Raw genomic sequence first — 19,953 nt, 5'->3', positions numbered from 1 at the left:
ACTCAGGTCTAAGAAGAGCGGGACAATCACGAGAGGTCACCGCTCCTCCGACGGTATGGGGGAGGCGAGCAGGAGTCCAACTTACAGGGCCAAAAGCCCAGTGAGTGTCAGGGAAACACCGTAGTGAAGTGAGAGAACGACAGGACGCAGCCACCGGAAAGCAGTGGAGGGGACTGCTCACAGAGTGGGGCGCCGCGCGCAACCACCGGAGCGGGGGAGAAACTGGGAGACCTCCTCCTAGCAGGCTGTCACGTCGTGTGTTTCTCCGATGACGCCCGAGGTAGAGGAGGATGTGGATGTGAACAGGGGGGGGGCTGAAGCAACACCTTCCTTGGACGAGCCTTTGCTATTGGTCAAGCACTTACGATGTAAATCAGAAAGCCTTGGGAAAGGGGGTGCGTGAACTCCGGCAAGAAGGACACACACAGCCTCCGGTATCTTTAAAAAAGGAGTCGGGAGTGCAGGAACAGGTGGGACTATGTCAATGCTATACTGTTTTATCACTATGGTAGCTTGCGCTCGGTACAATCACACGTGTGTGTGCCAAAAGAGATCAGGGCACGTTCGGAAGACCGTCCGCGTCACAGGCAGAGACCAAGAGAATGTTAACATCATCAACTCAAAGACCTCTAGTGAGGGGGAAGGGGGTTTTCCACCCGATGGCGGGACATTGATATCGTAAGGACATGATAGATTGCCACGCAGCTGGCCAGCAACACCGGCTTCGGCCGGCCGGGCCCAATCGGTAATTCAGGGGCGGCAAATGAGACGCACGGTCAAGTTGTATTTGATGTGAGTTGGCAGATACCTCGGCGAGGCGCGGGCGCTGAGGGCCTCGCGACGATGGGTCTCGGTAGGTGACTGGCGTACTGTGACGCGGTCCATGATTGAGGACAAATGCGCACACCCCTGCCATTCCGAGCGAAACCCGTGCCGCGCGGCGCTGGTACAACACACTAAGCCGCTCATGCGCCAGCGACGTGGAGACCTACAACAAACGGATCATGCTTTCGGCCGTCCGTTGCAACGTTGGCAGCACCCGTCGTTTGCTCTCTGCTCGACCCTCAGTCCTGTACACTGTGATGTTAAACCACTACAGTCGTTTCTCTCCTAGCTACCAACGGCAATGGCTTCGGCCCTGTCACCAGCTCGGCGCTCCAGCGCCTCAGCAAAGCAACTACTAGAATAGACACTGAAGGGGCCATGGTCGGCGAGAGGCGGTTGAGAAGACGAGCGAGCGGTTTCCCAAGGTCGTGCGTCTATCGGGGCTCGACGCGGTTAGATGCAAGGTAAAGTGGAAGGTGGGGGTCAGGGGTGGGTGGAAGCGAGACCAGCAGCCTGACGCGTCGCGAAGAGAGTGGGCGCCAGTGCCCCTGTCGCGCTATGCGTGGCGGACTCAAACCGCGATGCGGTTGCCACGGGCCAGGAGCTGTGCAAAATGCTGTCAATGCGCTGTGGCGAGAGAGTGAAAATGCAGGCCTGGGCTTGCGTTTTAACCGCGTCACAAAGAAAAAACGACACAGAGTGTGTGAAGTATGTGAGACACCATTGCGCAAACCGATGAGCCTCGATTTCTCAGCGCCGCACGGGTTTCCTCCTGTGCTCACCAAGTGCACCAGGCGTCCAAGCGAGATAGAAGTAAAAGTGGCGAGGTGTAAAAATCGTAACAAAAAGCTTGCGTGTTCGCAGATCTTTCGCCTCCTCCCCGCAGCGCCCACTATTATCTCCCCCATGGCTCTTTCCCCTGTCTTTTCTCTGAACTCTTCCCCCCCGCCCCGCTCCCTGACGCCTGGTCTGAGGGCGCCGATTGCTGATGCTCCTCCGGGGCACTCAAGAAGGGAGAGGAGCGACAACATCGAGATCCTGGGGAGGGAGAGTGGGGGAGGAGGGGATAGAAGGAGTGGCGTAGAGAGGAGTTATGGAGGGGGGAATGGAGTGACTGAGGGCAGGGGAAAGGAGAGGTGAGGGAGGGATTGAGGGAGGGTAGGAGGAGAGGGAAAAGAAGAGGGAGGTGGTGAAGAGGGAGAGTAGGGAGGAGGAGGAATAGTGGGAGATGGGGGTGGAATAGAGGAGGGGTAGTTGGGGAGGTAGGGAGTGGGGAATAGATGGAGAGGAGGGCAGCAGGGAGGTGAGGAGGGATAGTGGGAGATGAGGTGTGGGGGAGGTGGGGGTTAGAGGGATAGGAGGGGGGTAGGGAGGGGAGTTAAGTGGGAGTGGCACGGAAAGTGGAAGTGACAGACGGTAGGGGAAAGGAGAGGGAGAGAGAGGTGAGGGAGGGATTGGGGAGGGGAGGAGGAGAGGGGTAAGAAGATGGAGGGTGAAGAGGAGGGGGAGAGAGTGCTAGGGATGAGGGGAAATGAGGTGCGCCTGTGCAGTTCGGGGCTATGGGTGTGTGGTGGAATATTGCATTGAGGGGACCAAGCCTCCTGTGTGACAGGGACCCAACGGGTCCCACTTAGTCTAGTCATCACTATTTTTCAGTTTCCTTTAAGTACTCGTTTAGGGGATTACAATCTCCACTTCCCTAGGCTATACTAAACTATTATTATAGAAAGCATTAATTTATAGGCAGGAATAAAGCAATACTCTTAACATTCATTGGGGTACATTTGTTCATCTTTACATAACACTCTGGTGATTATACCTGTATCTTAGCCAGAGCTCCTTCAAATTATTTGCTTGCTTCCCAGTGTCCTTGGATATATCTGAATCAGGCCTAGGAGATGTAACTGCATTCACAAGCTTTCAATGTGATGTCCAGCATCACTATAATGTGGACTATCCTCAATACATCTCCACTAACTATCCCAAGTTCCCTAGTATTCATGTCTTTCTCCACAGTAGAAACAGAGGATAAATACTCATTAGGGCTCCTGCTCATCTCATGGGGCTCCGCTTTGGGTTGTGAGGTGACCTATTCTCTAGTTGCCCTCTTTCCCTTAATATACACAGAATATCTTTGGATTTTAATTTATCTTATCTGCCAGAGCTATCCCCAGGCCTTTTTCTCCTCCTGATTTCATCCTTAAATATGCCCCTCAGTACTCCTCAACTCCTTGACTTGATCCCAGCTGCCTATAACTATCCCAGGCCTGAGACACAATTTCTCTCATCATCTAGACTTCCTTAGTTCCAGTTGCTTGGGAGGGGATAGAAGGAGTGGCGTAAAGAGTGGTCCTTGCTCTGTACTCTGACAGGAATATGCATGCTTTGAACTCTCACCATCACATACTTTAAAAGCATCACATTTTTCAGACATCCCGTTGCCCTCAAACAAACTATTTCAATCAACTCTAACAAGTTCCTGCCTAATATTATCAAAGTTGGCCTTTCCCCAATTCAGAACTTTAACTTGTGGGCCTGCCCTAAACCTAAATCTGTAACTAATTGTGCATTGTTATAAAGTGATTTTCACAAAAAAAAGAGGAAATTAAGCCTTAGGAGGCATATAAATGGGAACAAAATTATAACAAACTGAAGTAAATATTAGAAATGTACTGTTTATAATTCACTGTATTAAAAAATGAAAGAATTGACAGCAATTAGTCTTCACACACACACACACACCTGTGATTGGCATCTCTTCATCACTATCCTCATCTCGCTTTCCTCTCTTCTTGTGCTTTTTGGTCCTGATTTCTCTTGCGTTGCCACCACCTCCAGCACGGGCACTTCCACTGCCATCTGGTGGACGATGATTGAAATGTAGGCATTAAATCAATGATAATGTATTCAATGTTTAAGAAGGAACTGCAGATTATGGGAAATCGAAGGTAGACAAAAATGCTAGAGAAACTCAGCGGGTGAAGCAGCATCTATGGAGCGAAGGAAATAGGCGACGTTTTGCGTCGAGACTTTTCCTCAGACTCAGTATTCAAAGATAAGTTTATTGTCACATGTACCTGGGTACAGTGAAATTCTTTGTCTTGCATGCAATCTGGTAAAATCATACAGCAGACTTCACCTAGGCAGCACACAAAGAGTCACTATGTTTCTGGTTACAAAAGGTTCATCGACCAGTCTTATTTTTTTCTCATAGTGTCTAACCAGGCCTGTCGCCTCACTGGTCCTCAGGTGGCTCCTTGTTCTCAGTGTCCCCAACCCGCCAGGCCCCTTTTGATCTCGGGATCACCCCGCTGGGTCCCTTAGTTCTCGGCGTCCCCCTGCTGGGCTCCTTCGCTCTCAGAAGTCCCCCGCTAGGTCCCCCTTCGATCTTGGGGACCCCACACCAGGTCCCCTTCTTTCTTGACGGCGCGGGTCCCCCTAAGCTCTCAACACTCAATGAAGGTTTGCCTTCTTTGTTTGATAGAAAATATGAATTCAAATGGTTCCAAATAATTCCTCCTATGTAAAGTTCCAAACGACAATGGTATCCCTAGAATAACACAAATTGGAAGTCTGTGGGCTGATAAGTATGTTTCATGCTAGTTCGATTATGTTCTCTTTTGATGTTATGTTAGAGAGACATAGGGCTGAGCATAGCATCTAACGTCATTGGCGTGTACATGGTCCTTACTGTGCGTGTGGTAGTTTGCTGAAAATGAAGAATTGATTGTGCAACAAGGAAAATAAATTAAAGGCATCTAACGTTGATTAGGAACTTTAAACTTGAATGGAAGAATTAATTGTCAAAACCTATACGTGGAATGACTGAAGACAGGGAAAGAGAGCCAAAATAGCAAATTAAAAGATTATTTGAAACAAAATCTTTTCGCAATTTCAAAATCCCTTATAACAGCTTGAAAATCAATATCTTCACCCTCTTATTTACTTACTTACTGCCTATTATGCCTCATGGTATGTAGGGCAGCAACAAAGGTCCTCCACTCCTGTCTGTTCTGGGCTAGCTTCTGGACACTACCCCAGGTCAGGTCCATTGTTTTCATTTCCTCCTCTACAGTTCGACGCCAGGTGGTTTTGGGTCTCCCTCTTTTCTTTTCCCTTCCGGTGTCCAGTGCAGGGCTATTCTTGGGATGCTGTCTGGTTCACTTCTCAGTATATGGCCAATCCAGTTCTAGCAGCTTCTCTTATGTTTGGCATTTAAAACTTCCACCTTCCTGCCAGTGGCTTCCTTTCGGCTTTCACCATTGACATTCATTCTAGTATTTGTCGTTAGCTCTGGAAGTCCATCACACCCAGTAGTGTTGATTCCTTCAGTTACTGTTTCCGTAACATATTTGTTTTATGAGACAGAGTTGTTAACCCTGTGCTCAACCCCCAACCTGGAGGACCAGTGGATCGCTCTTCGTCTCGCCTCTACCCTTCGACCTGTCCAGCACGGGAGACCCTAACAGGAGACAAATCTCCCGCTGGCATAGCTCTAGGGGTCACTGAGACACACAAGCTCCCCGACCACGACAAGGTTGCAATCCAACGGGGAGATCTTCACCCTCCAACCATTGAAATTCTTCACATTGGAACCATTTTAGTAACTCTTCCTTGTAGCCTGTTTAGAGTCTACACTTTTCCTAAAGTTCAGTGACCAGAAAATTCCAGTTGTTGTCAAACCAGTGTTTTGTACAGGTTCACCATAATTTCCCATCTGTTGTTACCCTGTGCCTCTAATTTGGAATCCCAAGGTCCCATTTACTTTACTTCCAACATTTAGGATTTATGTACACACAGGATTCCTGTTTCTGCATATCCTCAGCATGCTCCTTCCTGTTAGGGCGAAGGGACAGGCAGGCAGGATTTGGGAGCCCGAGTTGACCAGGGATTAAACATCTCCCTGCAGGTATTGACAACTAGGATCAAGTGAATCCCATTTTGCCTTCCCGATTTCCTTCTTGAATATACCCTGCAGTCCCCAAACCTTCTCCAGGGATACACATGATCCCAGCTACCCATACTTGTGTCGTGCCTCCTTCTTTTTCCTGATTAGAGAACCCAATTTCTCACATCATCCAAGCTTCCTCACCCCCAACAGCACTTCACTCTAACAGGAACATGCATGCCCTGAACTGTTATCATCCCACTTTTAAAAGCGTCCCTCTTTCTGGATGATCCTTTGACCATAAACAGCTCCAATCAAGTTTAGTAAGTTCCTGTCTAATACCATTGAAGTTGGCCTTACCCCAATTCGGAATTTTGGCTTGTGGGCCTGCCCTGCCCTGCCCTGTCCTTATCCATAACTCTTTTAAAGCTAATAGAATAGTGGTCGCTGGGCCTCAAAGATTAGTTCATGGACACTTCACCTACTTGCCCTTCCCAATTGCCTGAGTGTAGATAAGGCTTTGCCCTCTCCCTCATAGGGCCTTCAACATATTGCCTGAGGAAATTCCCTGAACACATTTGACAAATTCCAACCAGTTTAAGCACTTGGCATTATGAAACCCTTGGTCTATATTGTGAAAGTTACAACAACCTATTTTGTTTTATAGCTGCCTGCAATCTCCTGGCCTATTTGTTCTTCTAATACATGTTGTCTATTTATACACCCAGTACACACCCATCAAGGTGATCATCCCCTTTTTATTGCGCAGCTTCATCCATATAGCATCAGTAATGTCATCTCAGATACCACAAAGACATATCATTAATCAATAAAGGACCCCCCCACCCAGCCTCTTTTACCCCACCTCTGTCTCCCCTGTAGCACCTGTACCCTGGAACATTATGCTGCCAGTCCAGTCCTTAGCCAGGAAACATAGAAAAAAGGTGGAGCAGGTCATTCGGCCCTACGAGCCGGCACCGTCATTCAATATGATCATGGCTGATCATCCAAAATCAGTACCCCGTTCCTGCTTTCTCCCCTTATCCCTTGATCCCATTCCTTCTCTCCAGAGATGCTGCCTGACCCGCTGAGTTACTCCAGCATTTCTTCCCTTGATTCTGTTAGCCGCAAGAGCTATATCCAACTCTCTTTTGAAAACTTCCAGTGAGTGGGCCTCGACTGCCTTCTGTGGCAGAGAATTCCACAGATTTACAACTCTCTGGGTGTAAACGTTTTTCCTCATCTCAGTCCTAAACGGCCTACCCTTTATACTTAAACTGTTTATGCAATGGCTACAACGTCCCAGTCGTACGTATCTATCCACGCTCAGTGTTCGTCCGTCTTACCCGTCAGGCCTCTCGCATTAAAATAAATGCAATTCAATCCAACAGTCCTTCCTCGCCCCTTGCTGTGCTCCAGCCTATTCTGTCCACTGAACTTTCTTTCATTATCTTCCAACCCAACTCTCAGCCTCTGAATGTCCTCAGTCCTGCAATGGATCCTGCCCCAAATTGCCCATGATGTGTAGGAACTGAATGCAAAAATTGGATAACATTCACAAAAGCACATCTATGAACTTTGTTATTGATAAACCTACCTGATGTTTTCTTCTTCCTATCCTCTCGCTTGTCCTTTTTAACTGAAATCATACTTTCGGCAATAATAGCAGCTTGCTTCAGGTCCTCTTCTGTCAACACGTGGGCATGATTGTTCTGCATCTCCTGAAATTATGACAAGTAGGCAATGGAAAAACATACATGAAAAATGGGTTCTTTATCAACAGCTTTAAGAGATTTGGTTTAGGATATTAGGCTTACATTCAAGGGGAAAAGGTTTAATAGGAACATGAGGGGTAACTTTTTCACACAAAGGGTGGTGGGTGTATGGAACAAGCTGCTGGAGGAGGTAGTTGACTCTGGGACTATCCCAATGTTTAAGAAACAGTTAGACAGGTACATGGATAGGACAGGTTTGGAGGGATATAGACCAAACGCAGGCAGGTGGGACTAGTGTAGCTGGAACATGTTGGCCGGTATGGGTAAGTTGGGTCGAAGGGCCTGTTTTGTCACTGTATCACCCTATATTTGGGTCGAACTGCAATTCTGTACCCAGCTCAAAGTTGCTCTATTCATGCATAAATCCACATGAATCTCAATGTACACGAGAAATGGGTTAAATGTTTGATAAAAACAAAGAAAACATATATTGGTGTGTAATAATTCCCCACAAAGAATGTACAGAGAGCCAAGGACTTAGATGTGATCTGTACCTATGTACACATGACAATAAACTAAACTTAATTCATACAGTGAATATCAAGAACAAACAGCAAGTGGAAATGACAGTCAATGGAGCTAAAACCAAATGCTTGGAGATATTCTTTAAGCTTATTCAGTGTATTGGGGATCAGCATTTCATATTAAAAGTAATTTCTAGTTCACAAACCAAGATTTAAAAAAATGGACCATTTCAATAATATAAATAGTTTGAAGGGTGCATAGGCTATTGGGCTGGAATCAAACATAATTGGGATCGCAACCTGGGTTTGAACCACAGCTCTTAAATTTATAGAGTGACAGTAAATCTATATGTACAGCATGTAGCTAAACTTTCTGGTGGTTATCTACACTAAAGTATAAAAGATCATAAAGGGTTTCAAAGTGGAAAAGTATACTTTGAACAGAAGTAAAATAATAAGGTATGTGTCTTTTTACAATGCTGGATTTTGAGGAACAAGATTATTATTCAGGTTTTTACAGCAATACACTGTTCTTAACAAAAATCTACCCATCATGTGAAATCTTTTAAATAACAGATAGAAATTAGATTACTTCAAGACTGAAAGTCAAAAACATTTTTTATGACAGACAAATCTTCATCATTTTACCACCAATTTGGACACCAAAAATGTGACATTAAAAACGCTGCCACATTTAGTCATGAATTCATAAATAAACTTAATTTGGCCCCTCATACATATACGTTTTGATAATAATCTAGGGACATATCTTCATCAATACCAGGAGAAACATACAGTAACATAAAGATAATACAGTACAGTAAAGATCCTGTAACAGCCGTTGTGCTTGGTGTCCATTGTCACAACGACCGTTATCGGGGTCGGTACCTCCGTAAGTTAAATCACAGAGACTCCAAACCTCTAATGCTTTTCAAAAACCCAACGAGGTATCCTTCCTACGATAGTAGCGATTTTTGGGCGAGTTAATTATTTTTTCGTATTTTCCAATTTAATATATCAAAAACATTGCGGTGTCAAAAACGCAACAACTGTTTACGATATATTTTCCAACTTTTTAAAATCAAGAAAAAAATTTTTTTGGACATATATTGGTTCATTTTAAGTTACTGTTATTTGTTTTTAAATCTCTGAATGGGCTCGCCCCGCCTTACCTCTCTGAGCTGCTCCACCCATACACTCCTGCCCGGTCCCTCAGGTCAGCTGGTCAGCTACTCCTGGAGGTACCGAGGTCTAGTCGGAGGCTCAGAGGGGATAGAGCCTTCTCTGTTGCTGCTCCGGCACTCTGGAACACCCTGCCGCTGCACATCAGACAGGCCCCCTCACTGTCCATCTTCAAATCCAGTGTTAAAACGCATTTGTACTCCCTGGCTTTTGACCATGCCTGAGGCTTTGCTTCTGTTTGTGGTGTTTTTGATGTTTCTTTATTTTACATGTCTTTTCCTACTATTTCTTTTGATTGTTATTTTTGGTGTGTATTAACTTTTTTGTCAATGATTAGAGATGTACAGCACTTTGTTGCAGCTATGTTTGTTTTTAAAGTGCTCTATAAATAAAATTATTATTATTATTATTATTATCAAAACTAAGAAACTGAGCCAATCGTTAATTTGGCAACACACTGTCTCTTGTTTACCTTTCGTACGGACCAAGTTGCTAACTTCATTCCTACTTGTCAACTTCGGGAAGCTTTGCAAAGATCGTTATTGAGTCATTTTACTCACTAAAAAAATCAGCCCAAATCAAACATTCTAACGAATCATCGACCATCGATATAGCTCAAATCCATAAGGTAATGTACTGTTTAGATCACATTGGTGAAAATGTTTGGTTTTCGCTAATAATGTAACGTTCGTTTTCTGGGACACCAAACCTTTTAGTGTCCACCGCAACGTACTTTTGTATATATGATGTGTAACGCTCATTGCGGTCTCCATTACATGTAGTATTCTACTACATGATCAGGTGAGTGAAGTGGAAACAGTGTTTGCAATGTTATTGTTCCATGTGGTAAACATAAACATAGAAAGGAATAAGAAATACGTGCACTTACTGTGCCAACCAGGTCACTGGTGAACACCACGCGATAACCGTTACACAAAATGCATTTGTGTAATCTGATGCCATTTTTGTAAACTTGCCATCAATATGCTATCTTTTCTTATATTTCTTTGTTGATACTATGTTAGTCATGAACCCAATAAAGTGCTTGTCAACTTTTTTGAAGGAATTTGAAATTTGACCCCCTTTGTAAGTATTGTAAAAAGACACATATAGAAAAAAATGATGGAAAAAATAATCAGTCCTAGGAAGCCCAATCAAGATAGATCGATTGGTATTAGAATTCCAGGCTGGGACTAGAACAGTTGTTACAGTGTGAAATGGTGTGAAGAAATGGAGGTGGTGCAGCGGTAGAGTTGCTGCCTTACAGCGAATGCAGCGCCGGAGACCCGGGTTTGATCCCGACTGCGGGTGCTGTCTGTACGAAGTTTGTACATTCTCCCCATGACCTGCGTGGGTTTTCTCCGCGATCTTCGGTTTCCTCCCACACTTCAAAGACGTACAAGTTACTAGGTAAATTGGCTTGGTAAATGTAAAAATTGTCCCTAGTGGGTGTAGGATTTTGTTAATGTGCGGGGATCGCTGGTCGGCAGGGACCCGGTGGGCCGAAGGGCTCGTTTCCGCGCTGTAACTCTAAAAAAAAATGCCTGCAACACGTCAACAAGTCATCATTAGATAATACAAGGCCATTTGTCAACTTTACATCCACAATGCCACATTCTTTCTGCAGCCCAACTAATGCCATTTTCTATGGGCTCCAAAGATGAAAATTAGTTTTACCTGTTCAGCCTTGTGTTGCATCATCTGATCAAAAAGTGCTGCACAGCTGTTAATGAACTGCTCGCTGACCACAATGGTATCTCCGAAGATCCAAGAATCAGACTGTTTGTTCATTGTCCTCATCAGCTGCTGGAGCAATATGGAGGCATCTTCCACAGAGAACGAACTGGGCAACAGGGGCTGCAAGCAAGACAACACGTATTCAAACACTGTTGGTGGGCCTTGTACAATTATTACTCAGAAAGAAAGTAATACAATTCAAGAGTCAAGATTGTATTATTGTTGTATGTTCCAAAACGGAATAACTGCTTTTTTATTTGCAGCAGCACAACAGATATGTAAACATAATGCAGTGAACTCTCGTTATAACAGACCATGTTGGAGGGGGAATGGTGTCTGTTATTGTCGATTGTCCGCTATAACAGTCAGGGATTACCGAATAATAAAATATAATTGTACAAGTAGGAGAAACAAAGAAGTGTAGATGTTGATTACAAAGTGTTTGAGCAACTCAACTGGTCAGGCAGCATCTCTGGAGAAGATGGATAGGTGATGTTTTGGATTGAGCCCTTTCTTCAGATTCTCAGTCTGGAACTGGGCCTTGAATCCAAGTGAGGATCGGGGCGAGGATAAAGGGAATAACGTGAACAAACAAAACAGGAGCACAACTTTGTTCTGCCAGTTTCTGTTTCTGAACAAAGGATCAATAAATAACCCATCAAAGCGGATATCGAGATTAAAAGTTTTGCCACAGTAAATGTTTTCTTAAAAGGTGAGTATAAAAAGCTAAATGTCATTAAAATATGTACATTCTTTACCCATGAAATGTTCTGTATACCTGTTGCATTTAGCTTATTGCCACATGCCCGAGGTACAATGAAAAGCTTTTGTTGCATGCTAACCAGTCAGTGGGAAGACAATACATGATTAACATGACCTCCACCTGTGACTGATTTGGTGATTTTTGATGCAATATTATACTTTCCACAATATAATTAGGTCTAATAACCAACCGCACTCATTTTTTCAAAAGTTGACTCTCCTTTTCCCATTCCTAACAGAAGAAAGTTTAATGACATTGCCTTTGAGAAACAGTACCTGTATATCCACCCACATGTCAGATCTTATAGCCTCCTCGACTGAGGCTTCCACCTGATCCACAATGGTATGGCCGACACACACGGCTTTTAAAGTGGTCATCGATGCTGATTTGTATCTCTTCTTGATATAATTTATTGGATCTGGAATTCCCAGCCTGCTCAAAGTGTCAAATTCTAGAAAACATAAGATGATTTCCATGAAAGAACAATATTCTGTTCAAAAACAAACTCTCAATGAGTGAATTAACCAATGGTAATACTCTCAGAGAGGAGATACAAGGAACTGCATATGCTGGTTTACAAAAACAAGTGCTAGAGTAATGCAACAGGTCAGGCTGCAGAACATTGATAGGTAACATTTTGGGTAGGACCCTTCTTCAGATATTCAATATTCTCATACTATTCACTATAATTTTTCTGAACAGATATCAATATCAGCAGTATAATTTTTGAAAAGCTTGTGTCCATCAAACTAGAGAGGATGGCATTTTTAAAGTTTAGTTCAGAGTTTAGAGATACATGGTGGAAACGGGCCCAAGTCCATGCCAACCAGCTATCCCCGCACATTAGCACAATCCTACACACGCTAGGGGAAGAGTCTAGGACTAGAGGTCATAGTCTTAAAATTAAAGGACGTTCCTTTAGGAAAGAGACGAGGAGGAATATCTTTAGTCAGAGGTGGTGAACCTGTGGAATTGTTTGTCACAGAAGGCTGTTGAGGCCGTCAATTAATATTTTTAAAGCAAAGATAGATAAATTCTTGATTAGTATGCATGCCAGGGGTAATGGGGAGAAGGCAGGAGAATGGGGTTAGGAGGGAGTGACAGATCACCCATGATTGAATGGCAGAATAGACCAAATGGGCTGAATGGCCTAATTCTACTACTATCACTTTGACAAATCACAATTTTAGCAAGCCAAGCCTGCAAACCTGTACGCCTTTGGGGTGTGGGAGAAAACCGGAGATCACGGAGAAAAACCATGTAGGTCATGGGGAGAACACACAAACTCCGCACAAGCACCTGTAGTCAGAATCGAACCCTGGTCTCTGGCGCTGCTAGGCTACAACTCTACCGTTGCACCACCGTGCCATCCCAATTTATATTTATTACAGCCTGGTTTCAAAAACCCCAGTCTATTCAAGATAAGCACAAGTAAACGAGTAATAAACAAAAATGACATTTCCACTGGATATTTGTGTTTTTATTCCACAAATTGGAATGCTTACCTTTCAAGAAAAGAAGACTTTGCACTTGGCAAAATGTAAAATTCTAGCAAAGTAGTTACAAAATAAGATCCCAAAAGCGTTGTAGCATCTATAAATATTTCAACAAAGCTATTGATATTACAACTACTGATAGCAAAGGATACAGAAATGTTGAACTTTTAAGTAGAAGAGTCAAGGGTCTGTCCCACTTACGCGATCTTTATAGGCGACTGCCGGCACCCGTGATAGGTCGCCAAAATTTTCAATATGTTATACAAGATATATTTGTCACATGTACCAGACGGCACAGTGAAATGTGATCACCATACAATAAAATAAAGAACACAACACACGATAGAATTCAACATAAAACATCCCCACACAGCAGAATCAAAAGTTTCCCACTGTGAGGGAAGACACCAAAGTTAGTCTCTTCCTCGATGTTCACCCGTGGTCAGGGCCTCCGGAGCCCTCCGTGGTCACCGCTACGGACAGCCCACCGCTCATGTTGAAAATTCAGCGGCAACCAGAAAGACGCTACGACTCTTTGGAGACCTCTTACGACCATAGGAGACCTCTCACGGCCATACAGGCTGTATGGTCGTGAGAGGTCACCCGCGACATGTCGCCAGCGGTCGCCTGTATGGTCGTGAGAGGTCACCTATGGTCGTAAGAGGTCTCCAAAGAGTCGTAGCATCTTTCTGGTCGCTGCTGAATTTTCAACATGTTGATAATTTTGGCGACCTATCACGTCTGTAAAGGTCGCGTAAGTGGGACAGGCCCTTCAGGCAGTCGCAGCTCAGAGGTAATGAGATAGAAACTCACCTTTGGTTACCTGCACTAAACATGTGATAGTCCTGTAACTTAATCGACAATCCTGCCAGGTCAGCTTTTAGTTCATAAATAGAGGGTAATTATTTACCATTATAGGTATCTGGTGTGGGCCTCATAAAAAGGAGGAAATAATTTGGTGCAAGAACATGAATTGTCTTATCACTTCAAGTTTGGATCCACATTGAGTATTGATCACCTTAAAACCAGTCCAAATGGATCTGAATTACACATCTCTAAAGATTATAAAAAACTGCAGAACGTTAAATATTAAAGGTAATTAATATTGAAGTATTAAAAGTTACCTAAATAGCTGTTTTGCTTGTAAAATGAATCCACCCAGTTATTTTGAGTTCTTGAGTAGATATCAGGGACATAGACAGCCTTATCCTGTCTCCCACCAATCACTGCTCCATTCAAGCGACCATTGGTAATAAACTCTTCAAGAAAAGCTGTAAAAAATCAACCACACAGACAATGATTCGGAGAAAAATTAACAATGATCCATGATTTAGCTTTAAGAATGACAAAACCAGCAAATATACAGATGATAAAAACAAATATATCCACAGAAGGCCGTGGAGGCCAAGTAAATTAATCTTTTTAAGGCAGAGATAGATTCTTGATTAGTACAGGTGTCAGGGGTTATGGGGAGAAGGCAGGAGAATGGGGTTAGGAGGTAGATATAGATCAGCCATGATTGAATAGCGGAGTAAACTTGATGGGCCAAATGGCTTAATTCTGCTTCATCACCTTATATAGATGCAAAATAGAAATTTCCTGAAATCAACCTCGTCGTGACCGTTGATTTTTTAAAATCTGCACTTTCTCTGTAACACTATATTCTGGTTCTTATTTTCTCTTGCACTACCTTGATGAACTTCCACAGAATATGCTTTGCCCAGTCACCATCCAAACAAAGGTTTTCACTGTATCTCAGTACACATAGCAATAATAAACCAATAATGTTGGGTTGGGTTTTATATGATGACATTGTCAATGACACACATATCATTGTAAATGAATGAAAAATTGCCAATTTGGTTATCAACATAAATCTATATACTATTAAAAGTCTGTGGCTGGCGTCTGGCTGCTTTCTGCCTTTTGATTCGTGCCCAATACTCGCAGATGTCCAATCAGAATGGCCGATGCACGCAGATGTCCAATCGGAATGGATCCTTTTACTTTCTTCCTTTGATTCACTGTCACGCCGAATCCAGACGCTCAATCTCCGACATCTTTTCCATTTCAGTAGAGATTTTGCTTTTCTTTCTAAGTATCCGCTCCTCATTACATTTCGTCGTGTTTAAGTACACGTTTTTAATCAAATCCTTCTCCCCCCCCCCCACTCACTTATTTTGTCGCCTCCTGCTGGCCAGCGACCATAACGGCTGCTGGCGCCCGCGTTTCAACCTCAAGAGACGCCATTTAATTCGGCCTCTCAAGACCGGCTTCAGTTCGACGACCACGCCTCCCGTGGGGGCTGCAGGTAGGGAATGGTGTTTATACACTTTTCAAACTGTGTGTGGGGGTGGTTGGTGTGTGTGATGCAGCCCCCCCCCAGTGGGGGCAACGGGTAGGGAACGGCTGCGTTGGGGTAGCAGACGGGTCTGCCATTGGTCTAGTATTTACTAAAACTTAAAATGTTGACATGCACAGGTAATTATTCAAATATGTATATTACTAACACCTGATATTCTGCTTGGGTAGCCTACAATCGAACAGCGTGAATAGTGAATTCTCCAATTTCAGATCATTCCCCGACCTTTCCATCTCATCCATGCTGATTAGCCTCCACCGTTGGGGCACACTTTTCTCCCACTGCTCCTCTCACCTTGCTCCTTCCCCTCCTCCCTCTCATCTCCCTCAACCTCCCCATCTCAAGCCCTCCATTTTACTTTTATCCTTCCCATAAATCTCTTCCTTCTGGCGTTTCACTTCTTTTTCTTCCTTTTTTGGCATCTTTTTTATTCCATTTCACTTCTAGCCTTTGTTACTATCTCCTCCCATCTGCCAATTACCCCTTCTCATCTGCATCCATGTATTACTTAACAATTTTTGTCCCAGGCCTTCTCCTCAACACTCTTTTCCAGTTTTCTCCCTCTACTCCAGGGTCGGCAACCTACGGCCCCCGGGCCGAACGCGGCCCATAACCCGAAATCATCCGGCCCGCAGCTGTATTTTTCTCCCCATATTTATCCGGCCCGCTGACTTCCATCATCTCCGGTACCCCCCGGGCCCGAAGCCGCGGTGCCCAGGCACAGCGATGCAAGGATGCATGCGCTGGCGGCTGCAATGGCGGTGGACGCCGTCAAGCTGCCAAGCAGCGCTGAGCTGCGCTAAGCTCTGGCTGTACCGCATCCTGCGCAAAGCCACCGGCACAGCCACGCACCTTTTGTCAGGATCGGAGGTAAGCAAAAAAGCTGGAGAAACTCAGCAGGTGAGGCAGCATCTGTGGATTGAAGGAATAGGCAAAGTTTCAAGTCAAGACCCTTCTTCAGAAGCGGCTGGCATTGCTCTGAGACCAGTCTGAAGAAGGGTCTCGACCCAAAACGTCACCTATTCCTTCAATCCATAGATGCTGCCTCACCCGCTGAGTTTCTCCAGCTTTTTTGTCTACCTTCTTTTTCCAGCATCTGCAATTCCTTCTTAAATATGCTGTCGGGATCGGGGCTGACAATAGGCCGGGGACGAGTGAGTATGTGTATTTGAGCCTCCGCCTTCAGGACAGAGCCAAGGCAATGGTCCGTAGATGTGCCATGTTCGTGAGCGCCCTTAACCATCTTTGCCTGTAACTAGGGGCCAGTGCTCCGAGTGGTGTCCTCGAAGGGGCTGGATCTATGTGAACATGTGATTTGATGCCTGCCATCCGGGGTGGGATCCATGTGTACACGTGATAGATGTGGCCCACCATCCACTCACAGACATGCATCCCAGCCCCTATGCAGAACAAGGTTGCCGACCCCTGCTCTATTCCATCAGTCTGAAGAAGGGCCATGATCCAAAACATTGTCTGTCCATTTAGTGCTACCTGACCTGCTGAGTTGCTCCAGCACTCCAGGTTCTCCTCAAGGTTATTTTACTCTTCATCAACTTGCATTAACTTAGAACAATTTTCCACTTTTACCCATGTCTACATGTATTTAATGATATAAAATGTGACTGCACTATTATTTCAGTGATACACTGACCTCGGTCACTGCTTTTAGGGCATTTCAAGAGGTTATTAACATACTGTCCCACAAATTGTTGCTCAAAAATTAATTAACGTGTAATCCAGTCTGTCTACATATTGTGTTGCCACAAAGTTGGGACAAACCAACAGAACAAATGGAACTTGTGAAATCTAGCCACATATTTGTCCCTTGACCACATTCCTGGTGAAGATCTAGGCAATTTCAGGCAATATGGGAGAAAAATTATTTTGTCAGATTCTTCAAATGAGGCTGAATGCAGTAATTTTGTTTTGAAGTGCAGACATTTATATAACTGCTTATTATTAAGACCAATTTTATTTATTGCCGATACACCGATTCATATCAGCGAAGCCATTTCAAGGCTTCATTGCGATTTTAAGAACAAAAGGAAAAGATGACTCATTTCATCTCTCTTAGTTCAGCACCACATTTGCAGACTGTGTACTATTTTCCACTGTGCTTAATCATATTGTGCCTGCACCAGAATAATGAACCAGCAAAGCTCAGCAAACACTGAAACCTCGTTATAGCTGCCTGTTCCTTCATGTTGTCTGACTGTTAAGTATTAGTCAACCACTTTCAGAAAACAAGTTGCTTTGAAGACTAAAAAAAGTGCTTTTAAAAATGAATCTAAGTCTGCCATTGTGTTATTTTGTTTTGACTGTGGCGCCTTACAGCCCTCGCAGCCCCGGAGACCCGGGTTCAATCCCGACTACGGGTGTTGTCTGTGCAGAGTTCACCCCGTGACCACGTGGGTTTTCTCAGAGAACTCCAGTTTCCTCCCACACTCCAAAGACATAAACAGGCATGTAGGTTAATTGGCATGGTGTATGTATAAATTGTCCCTCGTGTGTGTGGAATGGTGTTAGTGTGTGGGGATCGCTGGTCGGCGTGGAGTCGGTGGGCCCAAGGGCCTGTTTCAGCGATGTATCTCTAAACTAAACTAAGTGCAAATCTCTTTACCTGCACCAAACTGTCCGAAGATTCATTTTTGAAAGAGTTGTGGGAGGTGGAGAAGGGCTGAGATGCGGGGCGCACCTTTCCGTAATATCAAGAGGCACTTTGCAAACATGTGGGTTTTTAGTGGATTAAAGGTCCCTCTGCTGACAGAAATCAGGTACTGTAGCCTTTCATGTTGCGTGATAGGGGCAGAATTAGGCCATTCAGGCCACCAAGTCTACGTCGCCATTCAATTCAGGCTGATCAAGCTCTCCCTCCTAACACCATTCTTCTGCCTAATACCATTCCCCATAAACCGTGACACTTTCAATTGGTGTTGAAGCAACATTTTTCTGTGCTACTTCAATATATGAGACAAGAGGAAGAGCAAACGGGTATTTTTTTTACTAAAGACGAGTTTTGTGAGGTTGAAGATGTTATGTGGGATCGAACAAATCCCAGCTGGTTAACATGCTGAAAGAGTATTACTCTGCCATTATGGAGGAAATCCAAACCATTGCATGCACGAGTAGGAGAAACAGCTTCAGGATATCAAATGCTGGGTCTGGGAATCGAAGAGGGGGATGGTGGATGGCGGAGGGGTGGGGATGTGAAGGGTGGTTAAAGGAGAGGTTGTGATCTATTGTAGGGAGGAGTTAGAGATGGGGGAGTATCAGATACTGGTGCACTTGCTGTCCTGAAGGGGATCTGCTGCAAAAGGTGTATTTCATTTTATTTCTTTAATTTATTTGGTTTAAAGCTTGCCTTAGAATCTAGGCCAACTCAGACAGATAGTCTTTCAATTACATCAAAATATGTGTAATATAACTATGGAAGTGGCATTCAGCTGGGTGCTGTTGATGGTCAATGACTAAGTCCGAAGCTTTTTGTTCCTTAATGCATAATATGTATGGAGAATCCAGAAGGAAAACTGAACACTATACAGCCAGTTCCTGATTGCTGTAACCAATTAAAATGTCATTAGAACATCATATTTTACAAACATTGCTCCAATATAAATAAATTCTCTATTATGTTACAAGTATTATGTCTTTACCTGCACAGACTGACCTGGAGATAACTTTCCAATGACTAAATTTTGTACCAATTTTCTCAAAAGATTATAATTCCATAGAATACTTACAATAAAGAAGATGTTCCTGAAATTTATACTGAGATATCAAAGAGCTTACTGGCGTTGGCCTGTTGAAAAGGAACATTAAAATTTTCCATTTAAATTCATGACTAAAATACATTAAAATACATATTGCGCTGAATTTGAGTTTATCAAGATAATTCAACAAGACACCTTCCAGTTAGCATGTTTAGCTTTCTAATCCAAAATATTTATAAATTTACCCCACAATTTAAAGAAATATTTGATATAATAATATTCAAAAGGAAAAATAGACCAATCCCACTTAGGCAATTTTTCAGGCGTCTGCCGTGACTGTCAAGTCGCCGGCAGTTGCCTGAAAAACCGGCGACTGTCAGAGTGGAACACACACACATCGCTTCCTTTGCTGAGCCCGTTATGCAAGCGGGGGACAGGGCAAGCAGGGGAGAGTGCTGTCTACGTGAAATTCACACTGTGCAAAGCCAATTGTACAGACACACAGGAGGCCACTGTACAGACACACAGGAAGTTTGGCGCTGTAATTAAGACGGTGAAAGCAGTGTACGGGAAGGGTCATGCAAGTCCTTTGAAAGGGGGGGGGGGGGGGGGGGGGGGGGAAGAGGGGAGAGAAGGAGTGAAGACTACTTTTAAGAAGCCACAGATACACGGCTGGGAAACTCGGCGGACTTGAACATTACCGGTCGGTTATCCTTGGCTCTGAAAACTACTGCTTACGTGTTTTTTTCCC

At 44.1% G+C, this 19,953-nt stretch overlaps 1 protein-coding gene across 1 annotated transcript in view; it reads right to left on the bottom strand.

The window, feature by feature from the left end:
- ufl1 (UFM1-specific ligase 1) overlaps positions 1-19,953 on the bottom strand; it is a 54,506-nt gene that overhangs the window by 17,332 nt on the left and 17,221 nt on the right. The window contains exons 7-12 of the mRNA XM_055636377.1: positions 19,233-19,291; positions 14,255-14,401; positions 11,910-12,085; positions 10,812-10,991; positions 7,311-7,434; positions 3,558-3,684 (exon numbers count right to left, since the gene is read on the bottom strand). Coding sequence (XP_055492352.1) covers positions 3,558-3,684; positions 7,311-7,434; positions 10,812-10,991; positions 11,910-12,085; positions 14,255-14,401; positions 19,233-19,291 — 813 coding nt within the window. The remainder of the gene's footprint in view (positions 1-3,557; positions 3,685-7,310; positions 7,435-10,811; positions 10,992-11,909; positions 12,086-14,254; positions 14,402-19,232; positions 19,292-19,953) is intronic.

The sequence above is a fragment of the Leucoraja erinacea genome, chromosome 5 (genome assembly GCF_028641065.1).
Source record: "Leucoraja erinacea ecotype New England chromosome 5, Leri_hhj_1, whole genome shotgun sequence".
Lineage (NCBI taxonomy): Eukaryota > Metazoa > Chordata > Chondrichthyes > Rajiformes > Rajidae > Leucoraja > Leucoraja erinaceus.
This window is presented reverse-complemented; position numbering and strand designations above follow the sequence as displayed.